At 57.1% G+C, this 12,363-nt stretch overlaps 1 protein-coding gene across 1 annotated transcript; it reads left to right on the forward strand.

Annotated features, from left to right (window-relative positions):
- Window positions 1–4,296: 4,296 nt before the first annotated feature.
- On the forward strand, window positions 4,297–6,958 carry CYSRT1 (cysteine rich tail 1). The gene is made up of 2 exons (XM_029054451.2): window positions 4,297–4,407; window positions 6,259–6,958. Exon 2 carries the CDS (start codon window positions 6,351–6,353, stop codon window positions 6,714–6,716), a length of 366 nt encoding a protein of 121 aa, XP_028910284.1. The 5' UTR covers window positions 4,297–4,407; window positions 6,259–6,350; the 3' UTR covers window positions 6,717–6,958.
- The last annotated feature ends 5,405 nt before the right edge of the window (window positions 6,959–12,363 follow it).

Below are 12,363 nucleotides of genomic sequence, written 5' to 3' on the forward strand. Positions count from 1 at the left end.
AACTCCCTCCTCAGGCCCCCTGTTCCTCCCTCTCCTCCATCCCTCACCCCAACGCTCTGGCCACCTACTTCATTACGAAAATCAACACTATCAGGTCTGAGCTCCCCCAAGTCACCCCTCCCCTTTCTCCATCCCCCCCGCTCTCAATCCTCTCCTCTACTTTCCCATCCTTCCCAGCAGTATCCTCAGAGGAGATCTCCTCCCTCCTCGCAAGTGCCACCTCCTCCACCTGTGCTTCGGACCCCATTCCCGCTCACCTCATAAAAACTATCGCCCTTTCCCTCCTCCCCTCCTTAACTTCCATCTTCAACCACTCACTCTCCAACGGCTTCTCCCCTTCGAACATGTCCATGTCTCCCCCATCCTAAATCAATCCTCTCTCGACCCCACTGCTCCTTCCAGTTATTGGCCAATCTCCCTCCTACCCTTCCTTTCCAAACTCCTAGAACGAGTGTCCTACACTCGCTGCCTCGAATTCCTCAACTCCAACTCTCTCCCGGCCCCCCTCCGATCTGGCTTCCGTCCCCTCCACTGCACTGAAACTGCCCTCTCGAAGGTCACCCACGACTTCTTTCCTGCCAAATGCAATGGCTCCTACTCTCTCCTAGTCCTCCTCGACCTTGGCTGCCTTTGACACTGTCGACCATCCCCTTCTCCTCAACGCTCCGGGCATGTCAATCCCCTCCTCAAAAAGGTTGCCAATCAACCTTCACATGAAGCAAAAACTCCTCACTCTGGGCATCAAAGCTCTCCCTCCTCTTGCCCCCTCCTACCTCACCTCCCTTCTCTCTTTCTACCGCCCACCCCGTACGCTCCGCTCCTCTGCCGCTCACCTCCTCACGGTCCCCCGTTCGCGCCTGTCCCACCGTCGACCCCCGGCCCACGTCCTACCTCTGGCCTGGAACGCCCTCCCTCCTCACATCCTCCAAACTAACTCTCTTCCCCCCGCTTCAAAGCCCTACTGAGAGCTCACCTCCTCCAGGAGGCCTTCCCAGACTGAGCCCTCCCTTCCCCTCCGCTCCTCCTCCCTCCCCATCGCCCCGACTCCCTCCCTCTGCTCTACCCCCTTCCCCGCCCCACAGCACTTGTGTATATTTGTACCTATTTATTACTCTATCTATTTTATTCATATATATGTATATATCTAAAATTCTATTTATCTCGATGGTGGGGATGCCCGTCTACTTGTTCTGTTTTGTCGTCTGTCTCCCCCTACTCGACCGCGAGCTCGTTGTTGGGCAGAGATCGTCTCTACCTGTGCCCGGATCGTACTTTCCAAGCGCTTAGTCCAGCGCTCTGCACCCAGTAAGCGCTCAATAAATACGACTGAATGAATGAATCTCCTGACTAGGTTTTGGGCTCTTTCTAGGCCAGGAAGTGAGGAATCTACACAATCCCCGTGGAGCCACGAGAGGGTTTGACCGTCTCTGTAGCCCCGGACTGCGGGAGTTATTAAACGAGTCTGTCTACTCCGGGAAGTTTATCAAGATCCGAAGTCCCGGCGTGCTGAAATGGCCGGTTGGGTGACAATTGGAGGTGCTAACTCTGACCCTTTCCCCATTACCAAGGGAGGGAAACAGAACCGCCTAATCCATCAAACTAGTTTCCCAGTCACGCCTGAGACACCGAGGAAGATTCCCCGGGGAAACTTGGTCCCGTCCAGAGAAGCAGTGTGGCCTAGTGGAAAGATCCCAGGCCCGGAAGCCGTTCAGCCATTCGGTCATTCATTCAGTCGTATTTACTGAGCGCTTCCTGGGTGCCGAGCACCGTACCGAGCGCTGGGACAGCACAATTCGGCAACAAAGAGAGACGAACCCTGCCCACAGCGGGCTCGCAGTCTGGAAGGGGGGAGACGGACATCAAAACAAGTAAACACGCATCAGTCGCATCAATATAAATAAATAGAATTAGAGATCTAGACACATCATTCCCCCTCTCAGGATGGCACCCGGAGAGTTTCCAGTCCCCTACCAGTCTCGGCGACGGGAGGGAGAGTCAAGCTGAGGCCCGACCGTGCCGTTCCTAGACGGCCAGTGGCTAGCGAGTGGCAGGCCACCTGCTACAACTGAAAACTCCCCGGCGCAGGGCAGCAGCGGCCCAGGAGAAAGTCATTCATTCATTCAATCGTATTTATTGAGCGCTTACTGTGTGCAGAGCACTGTACTAAGCGCTTGGAAAGTACAATTCGGCAACTCGAGTTTACTGCGTGGAACTAGAGAAGCAGCGTGGCTCAGTGGAAAGAGCCCGGGCTTGGGAGTCAGAGGTCTCCGCTCCAGGGGACTTTGAGCAAGTCACTTCACTTCTCTGGGCCTCAGTTCCCTCCTCTGTAAAATGGGGATGAAGACTGTGAGCCCCAGGTGGGACAACCCGATTATCTTGGTTCTACCCCGGCGCTTAGAACAGTGCTCGGCACACAGGAAGCGCTTCAAAAATACCCTCATTATTATTTGGCCACTAGGCCACTTTCCACTAGGACGTTCTGTCGTTTGGACCAAACGCTTCTTCCAGGTTGACAACTGCCCGTCTCCAGCTGACGGGGGCGAGGGAGGGGTGCCCACCTGATAATTGTGATATTTGTCAAGTGCTTACTCTGTGCCAAGCACCGTACTAAAACACCGGAGTAGATTCAAGATTATCGGGTCCCACACGGGACCGAGGCGGCAGTTCCAGATTTCGACCGAGAAAAACTAAGGATCCAGAACGACTGCAGGCGGAGAGCGGAGCATCCCGGGAGAGGTGCGTCCGGGGTGTCTCTAGGGGACGGAAACCGACTCGACGGCAAAAGGCGAGACACGGCGTCGTTAATGTAAAGAAATAGAATTAGAAATATGTGCATGTATACCCAAGCGCTGGCATCATCTCACGCCATGCGTAACACCGAAGGATTATAAATAACCGGGTCCTGGACGTGATCAGTCCTACCAGCATCCAAACAATCCTCCTTGCAAAACGCTTGGGTGGACACCGAGATGCAATCTACCGCGACGATGGGGTAGAGTCACGTCCTGCCCATGGGAGACCGCGGAATCGGCTTGGCATGTGGCGGGGAGGAATGAAATCTTCCTCTAGAACAGACATTTCAGGAAGATTGTGATTCCAAGGGCCGGAATCCAAACCACCCTGTAAGCAGTAGATCAACCTCCCGGCAAAAGTCAGGAAGAGTCGCTCATTCCGGCGTATCTACTGGGCATTTGCCGTGTGCGGAGCACTGTACTAAGCGTTTGGGAGAGGATGATATAATAGGCGGACACGTTCCCTGCCCACAAGGAGCTCACAGTCTAGGGGAGTATCTCCCCCTCTTCGAAGTCTTATCGAAGGCCCGTCTCCTCCAAGAGGCCTTCCCTGACTACGTCCCCCCTTTCCTCTATCTCCCACTCCCTTCCGCGTCGCCCCGACTCGCTCTCTTCATTCTTTCCCCCTCCCAGCCCACACCACTTATGCCCATATCTCTCATTTATTTATTTCTCTTTCTCTTCTCTTCTATTCTCTTCTCCCCGCTCTAGACTGTAGCTCATTGTGGGCAGAGAATTTGTCTGTTTATTGTTCAATTGAACTGTTGCAAGTGCTTAGTCCGGTGCTCTGCACACAGTAAGCGCTCCATAAATAAGACTGAAGGAATGAACGATGTCCATCGGGGGCTCGCCCCTTCGTCTCCGGCCACCTTAAATCCCTGCTCCTGGGCCAGCGATGGCCATCAGGGTTGGCCCCTCGGCTACCTTAAATCCCTGCTCCTGGGCTAATGAAGGCCATTGGGGGCTCGCCCCTCAGCAGCCTTAAATCTCTGCTCCTGGACTAGTGATGCCCACGGGGGGACTCGCCCCTTCCTCTCCCTGCTCCTGGGCTAGGGATGCCCACGGGGGGTTCGCCCCTTCCTCTCCCTGCTCCTGGGCTGGTGATGGCCATGGGGGCCGGCCCCTTCCTTCCCTCGCTTCTGGACTAGTGATGATGGGCATGGGGGGCTCATCCGTTCCTCCTCCTGCTCCTGGGCTAGTGATGACCACGGGGCGGGGGGGGGCTGGCCCCTGCCTCCCCTGTTCCTGAGCTAGTGATGACGGCCATGGGGGGCTCGCCACGGGGGGCTGGCCCCTTCCTCTCCAGCTGCCTTAAATCCTTGCTCCCGGGCTAGTGATGCTGCCCGATGGCGGTGGGGGGGAGGGGGGTTGGTCCCTGCCTCCCCTCGCTCCCGGGCTGGGGCAGGCCAGGGCACCCAGGCCCCTCCCCCGGGCCCCGCCCCCGGCCCAGGTCCACCCCCCGGCCCCGGCAGGGCAGGACAGGCCGGGGGACCCCCCCCCCCCGCCACCGGGGACACACACACGCACACCCCGAGCGTCTGTCTCTGGGTGTGTGTGTCCGGCTCTTACGACGCCCTCGTCCTCTCCCGACCGTTTAGTCCAGTGCTCGGCACACGTAAGTACGATCGACTCACTTGTGTCCGGGTGTGTGTCTCTGCTCCTCTTTACCTGGGTGGACCTGGGCCCCTCCCGAGCGTTCAGCGCAGTGCTCGGCACAAGGGCGAGCTCTCGGAAACTACTTTCGACTGGCTCGTGTGTGTTGGCGTCGCATGGTGCGCCCTCGGCCTCTCCCGAGCGCTTAGTCCAGGGCTCAGCGCCCGGCGAGCGCTCGGTAAGTACCCTGCATCTCCCCCAGCGCTTACAACAGTGCTCTGCACATAGTAAGCGCTTAACAAATACCAGCATTACTTTCCACCCGGCTGGGTCCGGGTCTCTGTGTGTGTGGCGTATTTATTCACCCGATGGTATTTACTGAGCGCTGATTCTGGGCAGAGCACTGGACTGAACGCTTGGAAAGGACAGTTGGGCAACAGATGGAGCCCATCCCTGCCCCACGACGGGTTCACGGTCCAAACCTTGCGCGCTCGTCCTTTCCCAGGCGCTTAGCTGAGTGCTCTGCGCAGGGTGAGCGCTCAGTAAGTACCCGTACGTGTGTGAGTGAGGGTGTGTCCCCTTGGAGGGGGAGGGGGGCTGCCCAGGGAATCCAGAAGAGAGGTTTTGGGGGACCCTCATCCCACCCCCTCCCCAACCTCCAGCCCCCCGGGACTCAGGAGTCCGGGCCCTTCCCGCCTTAGGCCTCCCCCAGCCCGCCTGGATAACAATAATAATGTTGGGGTTTGTTAAGCGCTTACTATGTGCAGAGCACCGTTCTAAGCGCCGGGAGAGATACAGGGTAATCGGGTTGTCCCGCGTTAATCCCCATTTTCCAGATGAGGGAACTGAGGCCCAGAGAAGTTGTGACTCGCCCACAGTCCCGGAGCCGGGATTCGAAGCCACGACCGCTGACTCCCAAGCCCGGGCTCTTTCCACTGAGCCTCGCTGCTTCTCCACTCGCACTCTCCGCCCTGACGCGTTCAGCCGCTCATCCCGTCGTGTTTCCGGAGCGCTAACCGCGTGCGGAGCGCTGGACTGAACGCTGGGGAGAGGACAGCGGGAGTTGGGAGGCCGTCTCGGCCCACAAGGAGCAGACGGGCGGGCGGTCACGCCACTTCACTCATTCAGTGGGGCTTACCTTGTGCCGAGCACTGTGCTGAGCGCCTGGAAAGTACAGTGAAGCAGCGTGGCTCAGTGGAAAGAGCCCGGGCTTGGGAGTCAGAGCTCATGGGTTCGAATCCCGGCTCGGCCACTTGGCGGCTGTGGGACTGTGGGCGAGTCACTTCGCTTCTCTGTGCCTCAGTTCCCTCATCTGGAAAATGGGGATTAACTGTGAGCCTCACGTGGGACGACCTGATGACCCTGTATCTCCCCCAGCGCTTAGAACAGTGTTCTGCACAGAGTAAGCGTTTAACAAATACCAACATTATTATTATTATTATTACAACTCAGCCACAGAGACAGACGATCCCTGCCCACGACGGGTTCACCGTCTACATTACCCTGTTCAACCCCGTTTGCTTGAATCCACCTCGGCGCTCAGAACAGGGCCCGGCAAATACCTCCGTGACTGTTATTATTCATTCATTCATTCAATAGTATCTATTGAGCGCTTACTATGTGCAGAGCACTGTACTAAGCGCTTGGGATGAACAAGTCGGCAACAGATAGAGACAGTCCCTGCCGTTTGACGGGCTTACGGTCTAATCGGGGGAGACGGACAGACAAGAACGATGGCACTAAACAGCGTCAAGGGGAAGAACATCTCGTAAAAACCGATGGCAACTAAATAGAATCAAGGCGATGTACAATTCATTAACAAAATTATTATCATCGCTCTGATTAATGATCATTTCTCCTTCCCTCTCCCCAGACCGGATTCCGGGTCCTCGTTAGCCAGGCCAGGGCGGGGAGCGGGCCAGGCCGGAGCGGAAGCGTTTCCCCCGGGTCGCCGCGTGCCGCCGCATGGATCCTCACGAGGCCGAGGTGAAGAACCCCTACGCCTGCGTCAGCATCCCCCGAGCCCAGCTGCGCCCCGACTTCGGGCGGGCCGAGCCCGACCCGGACCCCCGGCCTCGGCCCGCCGAGCCCCTCTGCGGCCCGGGGGAGGCCAAGGGGGGACCCGGGGCCCAGGAGCCCCAGAGCCGGCCGGGGAACCCCTACGCCGGCCTCAAGCGGCCGGCGGGTTGCCCGGAGCCCCCTTACGCCACCGTCCCGCCGCGGGGGCCCGGGGACGACATCGCCCACAACTGCTGCTGTTGCCCGTGTTGTTCCTGCTGTCACTGCCCTCCCTGCTGCCGGTGCCATCCCTGCTGCTGCGTCGTCTCCTGAGCCCCCCCGGGGGACCCCGGCGCTCGGGCCGGGCCCGGCGGACGGGTGGCAAGCCGGAGCCGGGGTGCCAGGGAGCGCGGGCGGCGGTCAGGATGACCTCCGGCCTCCCGGGCCCTCTCTCTCTCTCTCTGGGGCCCTGGGAGAGGCTCCATTTCTGGGCTGGGGCGTTGGGGGAGAAGAATAATAGTTAAGCGCTTACGGCCTGCCAAGCGCTCTTCTAAGCGCTGGGGGAGATACAGCGTCATCAGGGGGTCCCACGAGGGGCTCACAGGCTCAATCCCCACTTTACAGACGAGGCAACCGAGGCACAGAGAAGTGAAGTGACTGACCCTAGGTCACCCAGCAGACAAGTGGCGAAACCGGGGTTAGAACCCAAGACCTCTGACTCCCAAGCCCGGGCTCTTGCCATTAGGCCGTGCTCCTCCTCTTAAAGAAGGACGGGGGTGCCACAGAAGAGAACCTGATTAGCCTCGGCGCTTAGAACAGTGCGTGGTACCTAGTAAACGCTCGAATACCACTATTATTATTATCAGAACGGAGAAACCTCTTGGCACCTCCCGGGGTGTCTCAGGTAGCTGAGGGCACGGGGGACGGGGCATCCCCGCCCGGATTACCACCACCGGGCCCTGCTAATAATAATTAAAAACAATCATCATGGTATTTGTTAAGCACTTACTAGGTGCCAGGCCCCGTTCTCAGCCCTAGGGTAGATACAAGGCAGGTTGTCCCACGTGGGTCTTAATCCCCACTTTACAGATGAGTTAACTGAGGCACAGAGAAGTGATTTGCCCGAGGTCACACGGCCGGTAAGCGGCGGGGCGGGGATTAGAACCCACGTCCCCCGACCCCCGGGCCCGGGCTCTAGCCACTAAGCCACGCTGCCCAAGTTAAGGCCGGGGCATGGGGCTCCCCGCCTGGGGCGGAGGGGTAGAGGAGATGTGGACGGGGCGGGCAGCGTGGCTCGTGGAAAGAGCTCGGGTTTGGCAGTCAGAGGTCGTGGCTTCTCATCCCGGTTCTGCCGCCTGTCAGCTGTGGGACCTTGGGCAAGTCGCTTGACTTCTCTGTGCCCGTTACCTCATCTGTAAAATGGCGATGAAGACCGGGAATCCTACGTGGGACAACCCTTGTTCAGTGCTCGGCACAGAGTAAGCGCTTAAAAATGCCAATATTATTATTATTACTAGAGGCCTCAGCTCTTCATCGGAGGGTGCTGGGCCGGAGCCCACCCCCAAACCCCCGCCCCACCACCCGCCTTTACTCCACTGCCCGTCTGTGGCGGCGATTGTGTCGATGCCCCCCGCCCCCCACGAGGCCTTCCGTCCCCGTCTCCTTGAGCCCCCCGGTGTATCCCCCGCCCCCGACGCTTCCCCCGCCGGAGCCAGGAGGAAGAGGAGGCCCGGGCCTGCCCCGCAGCCTCTGGGGGCGGACGCCGTCCTCCATGTCGGTGCGGGAGTTTCCACGGACGCTCGACGAGCTGCCCGATCCCGGCGAGCGCCCGCCCTCCTTGACGTCGCGGGGGTCCCCGGGCCGGCCCCTTGCTCCCCAGCACCCCGCCCGGCCTGGCCCTCTCCCGGGCCTCTTGCCGCTCGTCCGCGGGGACCACGGGGGGACCCCAAACTGGCCGAAGACGGGGTGTGGGGGAAAAACTTCCAGCTCAAGTGCCGTTTGACCTCCATCCGGGTGACATTCCATCCGGCAGCTCCACCTCCACCCCCAGGTCGGGCATCGCCCTCCGACTAATAAACCTGAAATCTGCTCAGCTCTGCCTCCGCTTTCCCCATCCTTGCCACGGGACGCCGGTCCGCGGACATCAGGGTCCCTGAGCTGGACTCCGGGAGCAGCTGGGTGCGGGTGTGCGTTGGGGGGACCTGGAGGTCTTTTTTTAAAATGCGATTTAAGCGCTTACTAGGTGCCAGACACTGTGCTAAGCGCTGGAGTAGACCTGAGATCATCAGGTTGGACACAGTCCGTGTCCCACGTGGGGCTCACGGCCTTAATCCCCGTTTTACAGGCGAGGGAACTGAGGCACAGAGAAGTCAAGGGTCTCCTTTTCGTCGTCGTCGTCTGTCTCCCCCTTCTAGACCGTGAGCCCGTTGTCGGGTCGGGATCGTCTCTGTCTGTGGCCAAATTGTCCTTCCCCAGCACTTAGTCCAGTGCTCTGCACACAGGAAGCGCTCAATGAATACAATCGAAGGAATGAATGAAAGCCAACTGCCCAAGGTCACACATAGCAGACAAGTGACGGAGCCGGGATTAGAACCCAGGCCCTTCTAGCTCCCGGACTCGTGGGCCGGGAATGCGTGTGGTCTCACCGTTGCGTCGTGCTTTCCCAAGGGCTTAGTCCGGTGCTCTGCACACAGTAAGGGCTCAGTAAATACGACTGAATAAATGGATCCCAGGCCCGGGCTCTCCCCGCGGGGCCGCACCGCTCCTCAGGTCCCTCACACTCCGCTCTGGGCGAGCGGGCCCGGGAAAAGCGGGGTTTTGGAAGCTGTGGGGCCGGGACGACCGTCCACCCCACCCCGGAGAACCCCGGCTTCCCCCCGGGGCCGGGAGGGCGGGGATGGAGTTGAGTCCGTGGTGAAGCCGGGCCCGGCCGGGTGTTTCCTACCCGGCCAGAACAGGGCGAGGCAGTGACTCACGCGACGACGCAGGAGCCAGGGAGCTCCGTCCGGTCTGGGCCGGTCCCCGGTTCCACGGGCAGGCGGGCGTCGTCCTCCGTGAAGAGCGGGTTGCCCTTGGCTGCCTCCTGGCCCCCACAGGTATGGCCTAGTGGTGAGCGCCCGGGCCTGGAAGTCAGAAGGATCCGGGTTCCCGGCTCCGCCACTCGTCGCCGTGTTGGTTCATTCGCTCATTCAGGCGGATTTATCGAGCGCTGACTGCGGAGCACTGGACTAAGCGCTTGGAAAATACAACTGGGCAACAGAGAGAGACCAGCCCTGCCCAACGACGGGCTCACGGTCTGGAAGGGGGCAGGCGGACGACAAAAACGAAACAAGTAGATAATAATAATAATAATAATGTTGGTATTTGTTAAGCGCTTACTATGTGCCGAGCACTGTTCTAAGCGCTGGGGGAGACACAGGGGAATCAGGTTGTCCCACGTGGGGCTCCCGGTCTTCATCCCCATTTTACAGATGACGTAACTGAGGCACCGAGAAGTGAAGTGACTTGCCCGAAGTCACACAGCTGACAAGTGGCCGGGCCGCGATTCGAACCCATGACCTCTGACTCCAAAGCCCGGGCTCTTTCCACTGAGCCGCACATCGATACCATCGAAATAAATAGAATTGGAGATATGTGCACATCGTGAATAAATAGAATAATAAATATGTCCATATATAGGCAAGGGGTGTGTGGGGGGGGGGGGATAGAGCATTCGTTCATTGAATAATATGTATTGAGCGCTTACTAGGTGCAGAGCACTGTACTAAGCGCCTGGAATGGACAATTTGGCAACAGAGAGAGACAATCGGAGGGAGGGAGTCGGGGCGATGGGGAGGAGGAGCAGAGGAAAAGGGGGGCTCAGTCTGGGAAGGCCTCCTGGAGGAGGGGAGCTGTGACAAGTCACTTCACTTCTCTGGGCCTCAGTTCTCTCATCTGGAAAACGGGATGAAGACCGTGACCCCCACGGGGAACGACCCGATCACCTTCTACCTCCCCCAGCGCTCAGAAGAGTGCCTGGCACCTAGTAAGCACTTAACAAATACCATTATTAGTATTATTTTCGGTGCCCACATTTCCACATCTCTAAAATGGAGATTTCAATGAATGTCGATCAATTAATCGACGGCATTTAGGGAGCGCTTACTATATGCTTAGTAAAAAATAATTATAATTGTGGTATTCGTTAAGCGCTTATTATGTGCCAAGCGCCGTCCTAAGCGCTGGGATAGATAGAAGATAATCGGGTTGGACAGGATCCCTGTCCCACATGGGGATCACGGTCTTCATCCCCATTTTACAGAGGAGGGAGCCGAGGCCCGGAGAAGTGAAGCGACTTGCCCTGGGTCACCCAGAAGACGAGGGGTGGAACCGGGATTAGAACCCAGGTCCTTCCGACGCCCAGGCCTGGGCTCTGTCCAGGCCTGTCTAGATAGATAAATATCCATCTGTCTAGATATCTGTATATATAGATATAGATATCTCTGTATATAGATATCTGTCTAGATAGATAGATAATTACCTCTGTACTAAGCACTTGGGGGAGTCCACGCCAACGGAATTAGCAGGCAGGTTTTGCGGGGGTGACGGCGGCAAGTACCCACGGGGGAGAGAGGGAATGGTTGTCTTCCAATCTAGGAAGGCTTCCTGGAGGAGGGGGCAACCCAGAGCTGTTAGGGGTGTGGGGTGGGAGGCGGGGGGAGGACGGGGCGGTGCTCTGCACGCCGTCAAGAAAGAACCGAGAAATACTCAATAAATACCAAATAAATAAATACTGGATCCGACTGAATGAACGAGGATCCCAGGGGAGGCTCGGGTGCCCTCCTCCAAGAAGCCTTCCCTGATTCACCCCTCCTATCTGCCCTCCCTTCTCCGCTCCCAGTGCACTTGGGGCTGGACCCCCTTAAGACCCTGAACCCCACGTGGGACAGGGACTGCGTCCAGACCGATTTGCCGCTATCCACTCCAGCGCTTAGTACAGCGCCCGGCACCTACTTGGGCGCTTAACAAACACCCCAGTTATTATTATCACCTTGATACCGGCCCCACCTCTAGCCCTGCTTACACCTATGCACGTGTCCTGCTGCCCTAATCTGTTATTTATTTTAATATAATAATAATAATGATGATGATGGTCTTCGTTAGGCGCTTACTATGTGCCAAGCACCGTTCTGAGCGCTACGGTAAAGAAGCATTTATTTACTTACTTATTTTACTTTGTGTTACTTGTTAAGCGCTTTCTGGGTGCCAAGTATCGCACTAAGAGCCGTGGTAGATACGAGCCAGTCAGGCTGGGCATAGCAAATAAGTAATAAATCAATTATAATGAATAGTAACACGGAAAATAAATAAATAATACAGAAATAATAACCGAACATAAAACAAATCAGTAATAAATCGATAATGATGAATTAAATAAATAATAAAGAAATGAATAACCATACATAAAATAAATAAAAAATCAGTGATAAGTCCTGAATAATAACAACACCCCAAACACATCCACTAATGACACAAGGAATAAATGATAAAATAATCAATACTACAAAAATAAATAATACACAACGGTAACACATACAATTAATACACAAAATAATAAATAATACCACACAGACGAAATAGATAAAATAACTAAATGGTAAATTAATAAGTAAATGAAGTCAATTTAAAATACATTTAATTGTTGGATAGATTGGTGAACGGACAAGCTGGGAGTGGGGAGGTGGAAGGAGAGTCACCCTCCTCTCCTCCCCATCCCTTCCCTTCGGGCCTGGCCTCCTCCTGGCTCTGGCACTGGGCCTGGCCTCCCCTGGCACTGTCCTCCTCCTGGCTCTGACCACCCCTGGCATTGGCACTGGCCTCCTCCTGGCTCTGGCACTGGGCCTGGCCTCCCCTGGCACTGGCCTCCTCCTAGCTTTGGCACTGGGACTGGCTTCCTCCTGGCTCTGGCCTCCCCTGGCACTGTCCTCCTCCTGGCTCTGGC

Source organism: Ornithorhynchus anatinus, chromosome X4 (genome assembly GCF_004115215.2).
Source record: "Ornithorhynchus anatinus isolate Pmale09 chromosome X4, mOrnAna1.pri.v4, whole genome shotgun sequence".
In the NCBI taxonomy this organism is placed as follows: Eukaryota; Metazoa; Chordata; class Mammalia; order Monotremata; family Ornithorhynchidae; genus Ornithorhynchus; species Ornithorhynchus anatinus.

Excerpts from the sequence above, each read along its gene's own strand:
- CYSRT1 (XM_029054451.2), top strand. The coding sequence starts at position 6,351 with ATGGATCCTCACGAGGCCGAGGTGAAGAACCCCTACGCCTGCGTCAGC.